The sequence below is a fragment of the Physella acuta genome, unplaced genomic scaffold (assembly GCF_028476545.2).
Source record: "Physella acuta isolate Inbredline_101_S28 unplaced genomic scaffold, ASM2847654v3 ptg001782l, whole genome shotgun sequence".
Classification (NCBI taxonomy): Eukaryota; Metazoa; Mollusca; class Gastropoda; family Physidae; genus Physella; species Physella acuta.
The window spans coordinates 75,625-94,948 of NW_026733292.1; the positions used below are offsets into that span (position 1 = coordinate 75,625).

The 19,324-nt window shown below is 38.2% G+C and overlaps 1 protein-coding gene across 1 annotated transcript in view; it reads left to right on the forward strand.

Annotated features, from left to right (window-relative positions):
- Positions 1-19,324, forward strand: part of LOC131930463 (uncharacterized) — a gene marked incomplete at its 3' end in the record, with an annotated part of 109,816 nt that overhangs the window by 2,428 nt on the left and 88,064 nt on the right. The window contains exons 2-3 of the mRNA XM_059286962.1: positions 1,815-2,014; positions 2,500-2,611. Of these exons, the coding sequence (XP_059142945.1) occupies positions 1,853-2,014; positions 2,500-2,611 (274 nt within the window). The remainder of the gene's footprint in view (positions 1-1,814; positions 2,015-2,499; positions 2,612-19,324) is intronic.

The window sequence follows — 19,324 nt, forward strand, 5'->3', positions numbered from 1 at the left end:
TTCACTTGCCCCATAGACCATCAGGTTTGAAAGGGAAGCTTAACTTTTTTTTACTGAGTGGCTTGTCCTAAAACCTACATCATTCCTGTATCTTTAAAAGTATTTAAACTCATTTTCTTCAGTCCTTTTTGTCTCATAGTTGTCAGGTGAAGGTTTAGTTTAAGTGTCTCTCTAGTTTTATTTCAACAGCTGTTAGAATTTCTTTCATTGTGTATCAACTATTGTTCTTACACATATATTATTTGAGTTACGTCTGTTGCATACTGCCATACATGTTATCATCTTTTCCCTTCTGTGCCCAGGACACATGGGCATATGTTTGATAGAAGCTTGAAACACCTCTGAATGGTACTTATGATTGAACTCAAAACAAACATTGTGATTTTATTATCTTAAAAAAAAATAATTTTTTTTAAAATCTTGTAAAAATTAAAAAAAAAAAAGTTTTACAAGTAGTAAAAAATAGATTAATAAATTTCCCATTTGCTTTTTGAGAAGCAAAATACTTTGACATTGTGTGGCTTTTAGAAACATGCACGTAAAATTCATTGATGCAAACTTAGCTTAAAATAGGACTCTCTTCCTGTTTTTTATCACTTGCTTTAGAGATAAAATTGATATTATTTTGATGTGAAGAATATTATGTTTGGAAAATAGCAACTTTTAACAAATATAGATTAATCTAATATGCAATGTTTTGGTAACTATGTACACACACTATACTGTGCTTTAAAATCAAGTTTTAAATATAGGTTGAATATTGTTAAAATTTAAATTTGGATGTTTTGCCAACATCAGTTCTTTAGTGGTTGCTTGTGATTTAAAAAAAATTATTGTAAGTATTGTAAGCATTGGTTGATGTGTGTTATAATCTTAGGAAATATATGATAATTTGCTTAAGGAATAAAGCTTTGAAAAATATTTTGGAAGCTTTTATTAAGCATGTAATTATGTTTCTTATTTTCAATCAAACCCAACTCTCAAATCCGCATTTTCCTAAACAACCAGTAGGCAGAATTATATGTTTTCATTCAACACATTTGTTCTCCAAAAAATATCACATCTGTTATTCTTTAAGCCCTACAGAAAGAACCTTATTACCCCAGACAATTAATATATGCTTATATAACCTGAAACCACCCAGAAGTAATTTCTAGCCTGCATTTACAGTGTACAGTCTATTAGTAAAAAATATAATCAATTATATTTATGTGATTCAGACAAGCAGGAACTTATATCTGCATGGTGTTGCACTGAGTTGCAGTTGTATAGCATGGTATTTTTGTTCCTGTTACCATTTTAAAATGTGACATATCTATCAAGCATTCATTTTATTTACAATTTATTTCTGTTTGTTTAGCATGCACATTAACTATACTCAAACGTTTTAAAAGACAAATATTTGTAAAATTTACCAACAGACAAGGTTTAAGAGTGTTATACTACCACATGAGGTTACTGTTCTGATATACTTTACTAAAATTAATCTACAGTTCTGTTTACAAGCAGTATTGCAGATTAGGAACCAATTATCAGAGTTGTGAATGATGGAACTGGGTAGTTTTGGTGCTAAAAACTAGTCATTGAACTCAAAGAAATTATTATAAGACACTTTTATTTTAGGCTCAATACAAAATAAACTGATGTTATTGCTTTCAATCATTATTTCTTGTTTCAGTGTTCTGTCTTCTAAGTAAAATAGTTTTACAAATACCACCAGGTTACAATTAATCTAATATTTATTCACATGAATGGCATCTTAAAATTGTTATAGATGGTAAAAATAAACTAATTATAATTTTTTTCTTTCTTAGGCAGTCCTAAGCATTCATGACAGGAGCCCCCATCAGCCATGTCAGACGGGGAGGTGCTTTACTTCGAGTGCGTCAACCGCTACAACCCCCATGAGTATGGTCATGGCAAAGAGCACATCCCAATTGATCCTGGCGATGCTCTTGAAGTTGATGTAGCCTCCATTGATTTGAATGCTAAAGGAGGAAGGCATAAGCCAGAGGCAAGTATTGAGTTTTAATGGGCTGGTTTTTTAGCATCAGCCTTTGTTGCAGGGCTTCGGAGTCATTGATTAGCACTCATAGCTTCAATGTCATTGATTAACTCACCATCAAATGCACATATTGAATATAGTGAAAAACTTTGTAAATAAAACCCCTCTCAAGTACCTGAGTTTATAACAAATAAAAGGAAAATGGAGAAAAATCATTCAATACAATTTAGATCAGCTAAGTTAGCTCGTCTACATTTTGTTATTCTTATTTTTTGTACATGTAAGTGAAATATTTTAATGCCACTCCAACTGTGTGGAAGTTCTAATTTTTTATTATTTCCCTTCATTTCTTATTAAAGTACTTGTATACATTGTAAACTATCTAATTAATCATATTTTTGCATACAGGTTGTTAAAATAAAATAAAAATTTTTTTATTATTCTGATAAAAGTAATTAATTATTTATTTATGTTATAACTTGACTATGTTGCAGGGTTGGCTGAAAGGGCACAATGTGACCAAAGGTCTGAGGGGACGGTTTCCAGGCGGCGCTTACATCACCAGACGTGACTTCAACGACAGTGGCTATGGCGGTACACCACACCGTAAGTGCATTTTATTTTTAACAGTGTTTTTTTTTTCTAAACCCTTTCTACTATTTCTAGACAGAAAGTGTTCTATAAGTAAGATAAATTTTGAATTGTTTGACCCTTTTGAAAAATAGATTTGAGTACACTTTTTTAACGGCTTAGTAACCTGAGTCAGTTCTTAGTCTCTAGTACTGTAATATCTTCATTTTAGCTGTGCTCACTTGTTTTGTTAGAGCATGGAAATTAGTTTCTTTCTTTGAACAAGTTTTTCTGGAAAAGTACTGCTTCCATTTCCTCTTTTATATAATACCAATTTCTAAGTTTTCTTAATCCTCCTTTTTAAAATAAAAAGTCTATGCTCTAAACAAATTAACTTAATTATGAGCTTTTATTTTTTTTTAAAATGCTTTTAAAAGTAAATAAAATATAATTAAATTATTTTTAAAATGAGTTATTTAATTGTGCATATCCTGCACCAAAAGAAAAGTTATTTGCTCACAATTTATAATGAATTATCTCCCTTTGCTCATGTTTTTTCTTCTTGTTTGAAAAATATTCCAAATTTAAAACTGAAACATTCATACAAATGAGCTTTTTAAAACGAAAGATTTCAGTCAAAGCATTCATAAAATTAGAATGACGTTTTTATGAATCAACCTTAATTGTATGGTAATTAAAATGACAAAACAATTTTCAAAGTATATTAATATCAACTTCAAAGGAACACATCTTTTTTAGTTGCTTTTAAAAGTAGTAGGAGAAACTGCTGAGGTTGTATAAAAGTCTAGTGATGCAGATTGCTAAAGGGTTGATGAACTCATATTTTTATATCAGTCCTCTTTTAACTTTATCCTAGACATTACAAAGCTATTGGGGATGTTTTTAAAAATGTTTCATTTCTGCAGTCATATTGAATTTTATGTCAAATTTTCAACTCTGTCCATAATAAATACAAATTTATTTTGGTCTCATGGTGATTTGATCCCCAATGTCCACATTTCAAAAACTTCATCAGCACCCCAGTAACTCTACACTATCTAATACTCCTTTAACTGCATACAACACTTCAGTGCCTCAGGAATAAATGACATTCTAGTGTACTACACCCTTACACCCTCTAACATCTTAATGACTCCATGCCCTCTTACATCCCAGTGACTCAAGACTAAATGACATCCTAGTGACACTACACCCTCTGACATTTTAATGACTCCATGCCCTCTTACATCCCAGTGACTCCAGACTAAATGACATCCTAGTGACACTACACCCTCTGACATCTTAATGACTCCATATCACACTGTCTAACACACAAGTGATATCACACTTACCTTGAACCCCATTTATCACACTGTCTAACACACAAGTGATATCACACTTACCTTGAACCCCATTTATCACACTGTCTAACACACAAGTAATATCACACTTACCTTGAACCCCATTTATCACACTGTCTAACACACAAGTGATATCACACTTACCTTGAACCCCATTTATCACACTGTCTAACACACAAGTGATATCACACTTACCTTGAACCCCATTTATCACACTGTCTAACACACAAGTAATATCACACTTACCTTGAACCCCATTTATCACACTGTCTAACACACAAGTGATATCACACTTACCTTGAACCCCATTTATCACACTGTCTAACACACAAGTGATATCACACTTACCTTGAACCCCATTTATCATACTGTCTAACACACAAGTAATATCACACTTACCTTGAACCCCATTTATCACACTGTCTAACACACAAGTGATATCACACTTACCTTGAACCCCATTTATCACACTGTCTAACACACAAGTGATATCACACTTACCTTGAACCCCATTTATCACACTGTCTAACACACAAGTAATATCACACTTACCTTGAACCCCATTTATCACACTGTCTAACACACAAGTGATACCACACTTACCTTGAACCCCATTTATCACACTGTCTAACACACAAGTGACTGCACACTTACCTTGAACCCCATTTATCACACTGTCTAACACACAAGGGATATCACACTTGCCTTGAACCCCATTTATCACACTGTCTAACACACAAGTGACTGCACACTTACCTTGAACCCCATTTATCACACTGTCTAACACACAAGTGACTGCACACTTACCTTGAACCCCATTTATCACACTGTCTAACACACAAGGGATATCACACTTGCCTTGAACCCCATTTATCACACTGTCTAACACACAAGTGACTGCACACTTACCTTGAACCCCATTTATCACACTGTCTAACACACAAGTGACTGCACACTTACCTTGAACCCCATTTATCACACTGTCTAACACACAAGTGACTGCACACTTACCTTGAACCCCATTTATCACACTGTCTAACACACAAGTGACTGCACACTTACCTTGAACCCCATTTATCATACTGTCTAACACACAAGTGACTGCACACTTACCTTGAACCCCATTTATCACACTGTCTAACACACAAGTGATATCACACTTACCTTGAACCCCATTTATCACACTGTCTAACACACAAGTGACTGCACACTTACCTTGAACCCCATTTATCACACTGTCTAACACACAAGTGACTGCACACTTACCTTGAACCCTGTTGATATCACACCGTCTAACACACTAATGATACCACACTTACCTTGAACCCCATTTACCACACTGTCCAACACACAACTGATATTACACTTACCTTAAACCCCATTTACCACACTGTCCAACACACAAGTGATACCACACTTACCTTGAACCCTGTTGATATACTGTCTAACACACAAGTGATACCACACTTACCTTGAACCCTGTTGATATACTGTATAACTCCTCTGCCATAAAATAACACTCCAGTAACTACAAACAAAACCAAGGTTTGCCAGTCCATTATTGAAGCCAAGCAGTCATGGTTGATGGTTATAAATTATGATAGTGGTTCTTTATACAGTGCTTCTAAAATCTTATCTTACCCCCCCCCTTCCCTACCCACACCCCTCCTTCCACACACAGTGATTTAAATACTAGTGTGTGAATATTTCATCCATGGGTATAAATAATAAGTTTTTTAAACAAAGTTCTAGAAAAATGTATGGATTATATTAAACAATTTTTACACATTTACACAATTCTCAATGTCCACTTTTTCATAATTAATTTTTACCAATATTGAAATCTCTCTCTCTCCCCCCCCCCCCCCCCCCCCCCCCCCCCCCCACCACTTTCATGTCATCTCTGCCCCACCTGCCCCCAACTTTTGAGAAGGTTAGTTTAAATAGTGTCACACTGTCTAACAGAAGTCATTTTTAAAAATCCTATCTAAATAATTGCTTTGTAATAATATAATGTACAGAGTGTCCAATGCATTGTTATCGGTCTTTTTTTTTTTTTTTTAACCTTCCTCCGATATCCCCTTTTATTTTTCCCTCTTGTCCTGAATACAATTATTTTTCCTTTTTTTTTCTTACAATGAAATGACTCATTTGTATTTAAAAAAAAAAAAGCCACAGAATATATAGCAGCAGTTCTCACAAAGTTTTCTCTAGTACCCTAGTTTGTTACAACGCTTTTCTAAAAACCTCCGCCTCACATTTCTTTTTAAAATGTAAGTAATACATTCAGTGTACATATTATGAACATAGTATATATAGTGGCATAGAATATGTAGTATTACGTGTTATGCCATTGTAACACTTTGAGAAACATCGAGTCATAAACCTTTGTATAATAATACTCCCATCCCCCCTTTTTTTTTGGAAAATGTTCAAAAGATCGGTTTCACGGGGATTAAAAAAGATTGCGCGTCTCATATTCACCACAGGAAAGAGGGGTCCATTGTGATAGAGAGCGCGGTCTAATGTTTTTTTTATTTTATTTTTTTATATCACCCTAGCCGCTCTGCCGAGCTGACATAAAAGCAGTTTAAAATGACATGTCTCTACCCCAGGTGCTGTGTTCATAGTGTCTCTGTGGACCCAATACATACGAGGTGTCTTCCCCTCCCTCCTTTCTAGTTTGAATGGATGAATTGTAACGTGTGTGTACATATTTTTTTTTGGGGTTGATTAGGATTATTAGTTGCAGAGGGGGTTAAAAGAAGAGGGGGGAAAAACAGCTTCCGCTGGTTTAGAAAAAAAAATAGGATCTGGAAACATTTTTTATTTTCTCCAATGAACCCAAAAATGTAAGTAGGTAAATGATTGTTAAACGAAATAAGTTTAAAAAAAAAATTAAGAAGCGCTTAATCTGAATGGTTTAATTTTTTTTTTGTTAACGTGACATTTCCCACACTCCATCCCTTCAAATTGTTGACTTTTGTGGACTAAGTCAGGGGTCGTCAAAATCTGGCGTAGCTAAGGGAAGCCGGCTGGGGCGGTCGACCCCAGTGGGCGCCAAACGGGGTAAAATAAAAATGTAAAAAGCTTATTCTGAGCTGCGTTACTGAATTGTACACAAAGTTAAGAAAAGAGACTGATACTTAGCTTTACAGACATCTTAAACTAAATCTATAATGTGACACTAAAATACAAAGGGGGAGTGACTGATAAAAAAATAATCAACGTGAATAACTATAAATAAATGATGGGGGGGGGGGGGGGTGCAAAAATCGATTGTTCGTTCGGGCGCCAGAGTGGGTCGCTACGACTGCTCATAATGAGTGGCCTAATTTAACTGTGTCTAGTGCACAAACCAGTTTGACTTTTGAAGGACCTGTTTTTATTTTTAGAAAGTACCCTATTTAATAAAAAAAAATAATTTTGAATAAAAATGTAGCGAATATAGATTTTAAATATTGGTTCAATTAACCTGGAACCAAGCAATTATTAAAATTCAAGGGTTTTATACAGCGAATCCAACAGTCATATGGTAGCATACGTGAATGTTAGCTCACATTCAAAATCGTTGTTAGTGCTTCTCCTAAAGCAGGGGTCTCCAAACTTGTCAGTCCGAGGACCGCATTAACTATCAAATTTCAGTTCGGGGGCCAGTTTCTTCCAGACATGTCTTTGATTTTTCTGGGCAAAGTTCCTCGTCCATCACCAACAAACGTTTTGTCCGTCGACAAAAAGATCTCCGCGGGCCGGATGAGAGGACCTTGCGGGCCGCATCCGGCCCGCGGGCCGTAGTTTGGAGACCCCTGTCCTAAAGCATTCCTAAAGCACTTCTAAACCTCATTCAAGGAAGATATTCCTTTTTCTCAATATTTCCCTAAAACTAAATGGTAGGCGTTGCCGTTTTCAACGTTTCCCTAAATCTAAAAGGTAGGCGCTGCCTTTTTCAACATTTCCCTAAAACTAAATGGTAGGCGCTGCCTTTTTCAACGTTTCCCTATTCAACGTTTCCGTAATTCTAAAGGGTAGGCGCGGTCGTTTCAACATTTCCCTAAATCTAAAATTAAATGGTAGGCGCTGCCTTTTTCAAAGCTTCCGTTACATACGAAATGTCGGCATACATTTCTCTTACTTTCGCCCATATCATTTTGTTGAAGGAATGTGTCCAGTTTACTTACACACTCTCACCTTACCCCCCCCCCCCCCCCCACACGTTACCCACATCCAGGCAATAGCACCACCGATGCATTGATTATACTTCACTAATGATTCATCCCCATACCACCATGCAATATATTTAGTATGCATGTGTCTTAATAAGCGATGGGTGGGGTTTGATTTAGTATAATTTTATTTTTTCATTAAACCTGATGGATGGCGACGGCCTGGGTGGGCTAACGAGAAAAATACAAAAAGGCCAAGTGAACATGGCTTGCGGGCATGATGTATGTATCTAATGGTTATTGCGGTATTTATGGCTGGTGTAGCTGAAATGTGTTTTTTGACAGGTATATGTTGTCTTTCTTATTAGCACTCTCACGGTAAAGGGTTGGGGGGGGGGGTATATATTTTTGTTGTTTTTTTTTCACTGTAAATATGTTATTTCTCTCTTTTCTCTCAATACTCATTCCCATGTCTCCCTACCTCCACCCTAACCACCTCCTACGTCTTTCTACCTCTACCCCCTCATTCCCATGTCTTCCTACCCCCACTTTCGCCCCTCACTCACTCCAATTTCTTCCTACCTCTACCCCCACACTCCCTCCCAATTCTTCCTACCTCCACCCCACTTTCGTCCCTCAGTCCATGTCCTCCTACCTTCCACCCCCACGCTTTATTCCTCCCTCCCTCCTTCCTTCCCTCCCTCCCATGGGCCCTACCTATCACTCCATCATTAATTCCTCCCTCCCTACATCACATGCCCCCCCCCCCCCCCACTTTTCACTCCTCCGGCACTCATTCCTCACTCACCCCCATGTTTTCCTACCTTCCACCCCCATCCTTGGTTCCTCACTAACCCCCCCCCCCCCCCCATGTCCCCTCCTACCTTCCCCCCCCTGCCAGTTTTACCTGTTAACACGAAGTCCTTAAACCTATAGGATTTACTGCTATCACCCTAACCCATTTCCCTATTAACCTTCACACACTGATGTCACTCGGCTTTAAAACACAAAACACTTGGAGGCTGGGCGGGAATTGTGTGTGCGAAGGGGGAGAAAAGGGGGTGTTATACCTACAACAATCTTCTATAAAAGTTATCTTACGGAGTCAGCTTCAAGGTTTCATTGTATTATGGAACTGATTTTATGCAGTTTTTTTTTTTACTTAATTTTTTTTTTCTTTTAGCCAAGTGCCGTATTCACCGCATCAGCAGAAAATATAGTTCAGCCGCCAGCTTCTAAAATGCGTTTTAATTAAAATTTAATGCGATAATGTCTCCAGGTTTTTTTTTTTAAAGCGGCATCTGTTTTATGGTTTTTAAGAAAAAATGATTGCACACCAGCGTCAAACAATGCAGATTGATAAAAAAAAATGCGTGCAGGATGAGATAAAAATAAAAACGTTTTTTTTTGTGGTGTGTTTTGTTTTGTATTTTTAATATTACAAAATTTTAAATTAGAGGTTGTTTTTTTGTTTTGTTTCGGTGATGGAAGAATTTATGGCCCCCCCCCCCTTCTGTGTCAGTGTAACCCCATTGGGTTTTAACTCTTAATTCTCGCCTTTAAATAAAAATCGTAGACGGGGTTTTAAATCTCGCACGTGTGACGGCGGTTCTAAAACTGTTGATGGACTGGGTCATGATGGGAGGGTAAGATGTACAAATGTCTAAAGACAATTTACACTAGTAGATTCTATTTGATGGTATTACAGTTGGAGAACTGCATGCGAGAATGATTGTCCTGTATGTTATTTAACTGGCACCAAATTGACCTTCGGTTGAACCATGATTTACGGTTCGGTTTAGGTTCGTCCATCAATGCGTTGACCCATTGATCTCAGTTGATGTTGATCCAGTGACCTCACTTGGTTTTATCAATTAACCTCATGTTTAGTTTGATCCAATGACCTTACTTGGTTTTATCAATTAACCTCATATTTAGATTGACCCAATGACCTCAGTTTAGATTTATCAATTAACCTCATGTTTAGAATGACCCAATGACCTCACTAGATTTATCAATTAACCTCATGTTTAGATTGACCCAATGACCTCACTAGATTTATCAATTAACCTCATGTTTAGTTTGACCCAATGACCTCACTTTAGATTTATCAATTAACCTCATGTTTAGATTGACCCAATGACCTCACTAGATTTATCAATTAACCTCATGTTTAGAATGACCCAATGACCTTACTTGGTTTTATCAATTAACCTCATGTTTAGATTGACCCAATGACCTCACTAGATTTATCAATTAACCTCATGTTTAGATTGACCCAATGACCTCACTAGATTTATCAATTAACCTCATGTTTAGATTGACCCAATGACCTCACTAGATTTATCAATCAACCTCATGTTTAGATTGACCCAATGACCTCACTTTAGATTTATCAATCAACCTCATGTTTAGATTGATCCACTGACCTCACTTTAGACTTATCAATTAACCTCATGTTTAGATTGATCCAATGACCTCAATTTAGACCGATCGATTAAAACAATGTTGGGTGGATCTATTTAGTAAAATTTTGGTTGATCCTTCAAAATACTATTTTGGCTGATCGGAGTATTGGTGTTACCGGCCAGATAAATAGACTCTTCCGAAAATAGATGTGTTAGGTTGTCAATAGTATAGTAATATCTGGTTTAGTGTTATGGTCCTTATATAGGGCTTGGACTATAGCAGGACTGGGTTTGGGTTAGGAAAAGATTTAGCTTTGACTTTAGCAAGTCATATTTGTATTTAGTTAACATAATAATAAATTTCTTTTTAACACCCCCTTTTTAAACAGACTCCATTATTGTTGGATTATCGAACTCTGGTGTAAATACATACCCAGGTTGATCCATTGACCAACATTTAGGTTGATCCATCGACCAACATTTAGGTTGATCCATCGACCAACATTTAGGTTGATCCATCGACCAACATTTAGGTTGATCCATCGACCAACATTTAGGTTGATCCATCGACCTCATTTGAGGTTGATCCATACAGCACAACTTATGATGATAAATTGACCACAGACCGTGTCACCGTGACCCTGAATACCAATTGTCTCCAGGGCGTCCGGCCAGCAGCAACTGCGACTGGCTAGCCCATGCGCGTGAACGTGTGCGTGATGACATCATCCCCGGCCAATCAAAACACAGAACCTTACTGGATTAATAGTCCTAACCGATCATGACGGGTTTTTTTTCTTTTTTTTTTTTAAATTGTAGTTTTTTGTTAAATTTTTTTTTCTTTCACTGCCGTTGATTCGACATCGATTTGTTTGACCCGCCCGGCCACGATCATCGAGGTCACGATCATCAAGGTCACACTGACATCCATCACCTAATTATCCACGGGGATTGTGGGCGATAGTTTTTTCGTGATCAGCAACGGGAGTTCTATTTTTAGCCCGGAGTCAGCCAGTCTCGTTACACGAGATTGTGTGAAAAAGTTTGTCGAAACCCAACACCACCCCCCCCCCCCCCCTCTTCTCAAGGTCATTATAAGGTGAAAAGTTTTGTATAAACCACACGAGGTTATAAATGTGTGGAAATTCTGTAGAAACCTTACACTGTCACGTGTTATAAAAGTGATTTTTTTTTTACAAACTTTCGCCGCACGCAAGATTGTAATGTAATCATCATTGTTCCAGCATCCCCTAGTGGAGCATGGGGTCGCAACTAAACCTCCTCATCGTACTCGATTTTTGGGTGATTCTTTCGCCCCACGAAAGGTTGTATTCATCATTATTACAGCGTCCCCTAGTGGAGCATGGTGTCGCCACCAAACCTCTTCATCGTACTCGATTTTTTGGGTGATTCTTCCAAGTTAGATCCATGTCATCCCGGCGGTGTGTGCTTCACTTACAACATATTTTTTCAAGTGTCCCGTTAGTTAAAGTTAGTAGAGACTTTACCCTCAGATGAATGTCACACAACATACATGCTAAATTAGTTGCGGTAACATTCACAGACTTTTAGTCCAGGATTAAACGTAGGCTATCCTTGAAACAAATGTAGTCTTTTTACATCATCAAGCATTTCTTATTTATTGTGAATACATCTGTCCACTGAATATTGTTTTTTTCGACTTAGCGACTAAATTCAAACAATTCAAACAATTCGGAAATTAGTCGGATTTTCATTTTTAAACAGCAAAATGCTTTTTTTTAAAAAAATTATTTTAAATGTTTGATGTTACACAACGGCTTATATTAAATTCCCCTTTCTCAATAAAAAGTAGCAACTCTACTCTCAGTTTCAGTAATGTGTGAAATAGATTGAATTAAAAATGCAGTCCCTGCCCCCCCCCCCCCATTCATTTACCACACCTCTCCACGTTGGAAACCTTTGTTCTACCACGAAAACACAGCCAATAAAACATGTCTTACAAGTTTACAAGGTTAGGGCGACTCGGCCCTTGATATTGAATCAATGTTGTTTTTTAATTAAAAAATTCTTTACCTAATGTAAAAACTGGCTCTCGTCTAGAACAAAAAATAGTCCATTTACGTCATTCAGGAAAATTATCCTGGCATAATTGTCCGTGTAATAGCATGTTTTCGTCTATATCTTTAAAATGGTTAGAAAATTATTTTCATTAATCTGAAAGAAGAAAAAAAATCTAATTATTTACGCAATTTAATAGCTGTCTGGGCAATAGGAATCAATATGGCGGCATGTTTTGTTAAAACGTAAAATTGTGTTTAAGTATCGGTAAAATTGTGTACAAAAAATATGCTTTAGATGAGTTTAAATATGCGAGTTGGGAAAACAATATAAAATGAAACTTGAGACAAAACAAAATGTGAACCGTTATCGACGAAGTAAAATAACTAACCCCATTATGTCGACCATTGTGCAGTTGTGGCGACCAACTACCCAAGTATAATGACGATTTACCACGTCGACCATCGACCAAGTATGACGACCATCGACCAAATGTACCGAGCATCGACCAATTATGACGACTATTGACGTAAAGTGACGAGCATCGACCAAATGTACCTAGCATCGACCAAATGTACCGAGCATCGACCAAATGTACCGAGCATCGACCAAATGTACCGAGCATCGACCAAATGTACCGAGCATCGACCAAATGTACCGAGCATCGACCAAATGTACCGAGCATCGACCAAATGTACCTAGCATCGACCAAATGTACCGATCATCGATCAAATGTACCGATCATCGACCAAATGAACCGAACATCGATCAAATGTACCTAGCATCGACCAAATATACAGAGCATCGACCAAATGCACCGACCATCGACCTAATGAACCGACCATCGACCTAATGAACCGAACATCGACCAAATGTACCTAGCATCGACCAAATGTACCTAGCATCGACCAAATGTACCTAGCATCGACCAAATGTACCTAGCATCGACCAAATGTACCGATCATCGACCAAATGTACCTAGCATCGACCAAATGTACCTAGCATCGACCAAATGTACCTAGCATCGACCAAATGTACCGATCATCGACCAAAGGAACCGAGCATCGATCAAATGTACCGAGCATCGACCAATTGTACCTATCATCGACAGATTACGACGACCATTGCCGTTGTGTGACTAGCTTGGACCAAGTTCACCAAGATTACCCAACACCGCTCCATGTCCAACTACCAGCACTAGCCGAGATCTTGAGGACTAGTTCCCCGTGTCCTAGAGATATATGAATGCACATCAAGTTCAACCGGGACTAGAGCTGTCTTATCTCAGTTGGCTGTCAGTTCTGTCTGCACAGTCGGCAGTCAGCGCAGGGTCGGGGGGGGGGGGGGGGGAGGGTTGGTCCAGATACAAGATAAATGCATGGACTAAATTAATGTGACAGTGTGACGTGACGATGGTCACATCCTGGTCGAGCAGGGTCGGGGGGGGGGGGGGGGTTGGTCCAGATACAAGATAAATGCATGGACCAAATTAGTGTGACAGTGTGACGTGACGATCGTCACATCCTGGTCGAGCAGGGTCAGGGGTGTTGGTCCAGATACAAGATAAATGCATGGACCAAATTAATGTGACAGTGTGACGTGACAATGGTCACATCCTGGTCGAGCAGGGTCAGGGGTGTTAGTCCAGATACAAGATAAATGCATGGACCAAATTAATGTGACAGTGTGACGTGACGATCGTCACATCCTGCTCGAGCAGGGTCAGGGGTTTTGGCCCAGATAACTCCACGGGCCAAATTAATTTGACAGTGTGACAGTCACATTCTAATAGTCCTGGGGCTGCTGTAACCTCAAGGTCACGTGATTATGTATTCTTTTTTAAACTCATTTTCTTTTGTGTCGTCTCTATGTCTAGCAACATTGGGATGTGGATTTATCCCCCGTTTTTTGAGTTCTTCACTGGCAAGAAACGTTGCCGGTAAAACAATACACTTCAATACATGGAAGGCTGAAGTAGTGACTATGTAGGCCTACCTTCTTATGTTAGATAATGTAGAGATTTACACGCTTCTGAAGTTTTACAGCCCTTCGCCGGTGATATGGGCCCGCTGACTATGTGCTTTGTACGAAGAAATTGATTGTTCGTGACTTCAGGAGAAATAATAAATGCCGGCGCGCGCTTTGTCTACTTCATTATTAAAATTAATTTCTAATGTCAACGTGGCAGACATAACAAAGCATGGTTTAAAAAGATGTAGCACCATGATAAACTTGGGCGTGTAACATAAGGGGGACTGGATGTTTAGACGACTGAAGCATTCCACCGACTTGTTTGAATAAGAGTAATTCAGAAGTTCTGAAACTAATTGAAAAAAAATGTGTTTAAACTATGATCTGATGTCAAACGGGGATGCCCTGTGTAGCTATTCGTGAATATGGCACCCCGTCAAAAGAGCGCACGACAAAAGAGCGCCGACATAAGAGCGCAGACAAAAGAGCGCCGACAAAAGAGCGCAGACAAAAGAGCGCAGACAAAAGAGCGCAGACACAAGAGCGCAGACAAAAGAGCGCCGACATCAGAGCGCCGACAAAAGAGCGCAGTCAATTATAAAAACACATGTTGTAAGTTAAACAAATATGGCATTAAACAATCGGCGGTACGATAAAACGGCATGTGTTCATTATATATTGTGGTTGATATAGTATAAATGCAGTTTGAAAATATTTCTAACCCAAGTAACATGGAGAAGATCGAATCACAGAAAGGGAAGGTAATTATTTTGGTCGAAGGCTACAGATATCGAAAGGACAGAGCAAATGCTGATGGAAGTACGACATGGACATGCTGTTTGCCTTAAGTTTTGTTCCTGTCAATGATGTCTGTACTGCATTCGAGCATTTAGTAGATGCTAGTCCTGCAGAAATTATGCCAGTGGTAGATTATTGGGAGGATAGTTACATAGGGAGGCGAAGGAGAAACCGCCGAGGTGACCCACGCTTCGCTCTTACTATTTGGAATGTCCATAATCGTGTCTCTGAAAATCTACCACGTACAAACAACTCAGTCGAGGCATGGCATCGCGCATTCCAACAAACGGTAGATTGCAATCATCCTTCCGTTTTTAAATTGATCAACCAGTTTCGTCTGGAACAAGATCACATCGAAATCGAACTGGAACGTCATCTGGCTGAAGTTAATTAACCAGAATCTTCAAAGAACAAATATGTTCAGCTGAACCGAAGATTGCAGACAATTGCTTCAACCTATGCTAATGATTCAATGATGGACTACCTACGGGGTATAGCCCACAACTTAGCATTATAAATGCAACTATAAAGAAACATTTTATTAATCTGAACTTATTTTCATTTTGTTACATTTCATTTCAGTTTATATTCTCACTTTAGGCCTAACAAATGCCTAAAATGTTTGTATGTGTTACTACGTTGCGTTTTGAATAATTGGACTTCATGTTGATTATATCAGTTTTTTAGTTAAAGAAACTGAACAATTAGTTTTTTAATGAAACAATAAAGAGTTAGCTTCTTGTTCCTATTTATTAAATATGGTTTTTCGATTTTTAGTTTGCGCTCTTATGTCGGCGCTCTTTTGTCGGCAAATTGATGCGCTCTTATGTCGGCGCTCTTATGTCGGCGCTCTTTTGTCTGCGCTCTTATGTCGGCGCTCTTTTGTCGTGCGCTCTTTTGACGGGTCACCCGTGAATATATCGCGCATGCACGTGTAACAGGTGGTTGTAGGTGAGCAGCACTCAGTGACATTGGTGGGTGATTTATACACTAGGTGGGTGAGTTAATTATACACTAGGTGCGTGAGTAAATTATACACTAAGTGGGTGAGTTAATTATACACTAGGTGGGTGAGTTAATTATACACTAGGTGGGTGAGTTAATTATACACTAGGTGGGTGAGTTATACACTAGGTGGGTGAGTTAATTATACACTAGGTGGGTGAGTTATACACTAGTTGGGTGAGTTAATTATACACTAGGTGGGTGAGTTAATTATACACTAGGTGGGTGAGTTATACACTAGATAGGTGAGTTAATTATACACTAGGTGGGTGAGTTATACACTAGTTGGGTGAGTTAATTATACACTAGGTGGGTGAGTTAATTATACACTAGGTGGGTGAGTTATACACTAGATAGGTGAGTTAATTATACACTAGGTGGGTGAGTTATACACTAGTTGGGTGAGTTAATTATACACTAGGTGGGTGAGTTAATTATACACTAGGTGGGTGAGTTAATAATACACTAGGTGGGTGAGTTAATAATACACTAGGTGGATGGGTGAGTTATACACTAGGTGGATGAGTTAATTATACACTAGGTGGGTAAGTTATACGCTAGGTGCTTGAGTCATATATTCGGTGGAAGAGTCATACATAAGGTGGAAGAGGCATACATTAGGTGGAAGTCATACATTAGGTGAAAAAGTCATACATTAGGTAGAAGAGGCATACATTAGGTGGAAGTCATACATTAGGTGGAAAAGTCATACATATGGTAGAAGAGTCATACATAAGGTGGAAGAGTCATAATTAGGTGGAAGAGTCATACTTTAGGTGGAAGAGTCATACATATGTGGTAGAAGAGTCATACATAAGGTGGAAGAGTCATACATTAGGTAGAAGAGTCATACTTTAGGTGGAAGAGTCATACATATGGTAGAAGAGTCATACATATGGTAGAAGAGTCATACATAAGGTGGAAGAGTCATACATTAGGTGGAAGAGTCATACTTTAGGTGGAAGAGTCATACATTAGTTAGAAGAGTCATACATTAGGTAGAAGAGGCATACATTAGATAGAAGAGTCATACATTAGTTAGAAGAGGCATACATTAGGTAGAAGAGGCATACATTAGATAGAAGAGTCATACATTAGTTAGAAGAGTCATACATTAGGTATAAGAGTCATACATTAGTTAGAAGAGTCATACATTAGGTGTGTGACATCGGTGATTGAGTGGGTGACATGATGTTACATTGGCCTCGCAGGAAACCGAGGGTACGATTCATTAATTACACAAATTGATTATATAATCCCATTTGGGATTGTCTGCGAATAAATAATTTAGAATATTTTCTGATGATGAGGTTCATAAATTAAAACCTTAAAAAAACTGTTGTTTTTTTAAGTCTATCGTTTCTGTGTTGGAGAATTTGTTTCTCCGATATTTTTACATTAGACGGTCTTCAGACATTTACGACCTCCTTTGATGTATTGCTTGAGTGAACCATTGAAAAACAAATCAATAGAATTGAGAATTTTTTTTGCAGTAAATTTATTCGCGTCTAAACCCCAATTTACACCGGATCTAAAAACCGTCTAACCTTACACAGACATTGTTTCTACCACATACTTTGTACGAGAGCGGGGAGGTTGAAGAAGGTCTTGGTTGTTCTACTTGTAGAAGTCGTACAACTTCTCCTTTGAAATTTCATCCACGTCATTTCAAAGACCAGTTTAATCCATCGTTCTATTCAAATCAATATGTAGACTAATTGCTCCTTTTATGAACTCACTCTGTAGTTAAATATTCAACGCGTTGTTTTTATGTTGTTGTTTTGTTTTAGTTTTCACTAAAAAAAAAATCAATGAATTGGCTATAAAATCTGTTTGCTGAAATTAAATGTAACAAAAACTCAGCCATTGTTTGGGTTATATTGGCAATTTTAAAAATAATAACCCAAAAACCCGACTGCTCTTGGCCGAAGAATGATTGACCCAACCTTGTCTTTTAAAGCGAGCGGATTAAAACAATAAAGCTGCAACAATCAGTGCGATAACACTAGAGCAGGGGTCTCCAAACTACGGCCCGCGGGCCGGATGCGGCCCGCGATGTCCTCTCGTCTTTTTGATCTTTTTGTGCACGGAAAAAACGTTTGTTGGTGATGGCTGAGGAACTTTGCCCAGAAAAATCAAAGACATGCCTGGAAGAAACTGGCCCCCGAACTGAAATTTAATAGTTAATGCGGCCCTCGGACTGAAAAGTTTGGAGACCCCTGCACTAGAGGCTTACGGTAATGGCGGCCATGTTGGGGGCGACTTGGATGCACTGAGCTAGTATCAGACGTGGACTTGCGGCACGGGAGAATAAAAAACCGTCTGAGCTTTCAACACGGGGACGTTAAATACACATAAAACTAATACGGTCAATTTCAGTTTAAATAAAAACAACTTTCCATCATCAAACGAATTATCAATAACTCCTTTCTAATACATTAGCATGGCTATTTATACAACATTAAAAATATTTTCCCCAATAAATTTTTTTTAAAGCTCTTTTATGTTTAAGTTTAACTGAAGTGGCTCGATAGCTTAGCATTCGCGTATTCGCATGTCTGAAAAATTGTATTAGAGATAACGTAGATTGTGTTAAGAGTTTTCTGTTAGGTGGGGGCCCCTTGTGTATTCTGTGTGCGCGGAACAAGAAAGGCAAACAACACGGCGTATGCGGGATTAAAGAATAAAATAAATATTGACACACCACCGGTTGGGTTTTGGGACAACAACACAAAAAAAAAAAAAAAAAAAAAAAAAAAAAAAAAAAAAAAAAAGCTGACAGTGCTCAAAGGTCGCCGGTCGATGATAAAAGTTTTTTCGTGCTCGGCCACGTGACCATGCTCCCGATTCAAACGCCGAGCCGAGCAATAAAACATCGATCTGTGGCGGCGTGTACCCAGAGCTTGTCTCATGGTTTTGTCCTCCGCACCTCGTGAAAAGGGTTGGGATTGAATTTCAAGGCTGCCCAGGTGGGGGTAGATCGTAAGGCAAGCATGGTACTCT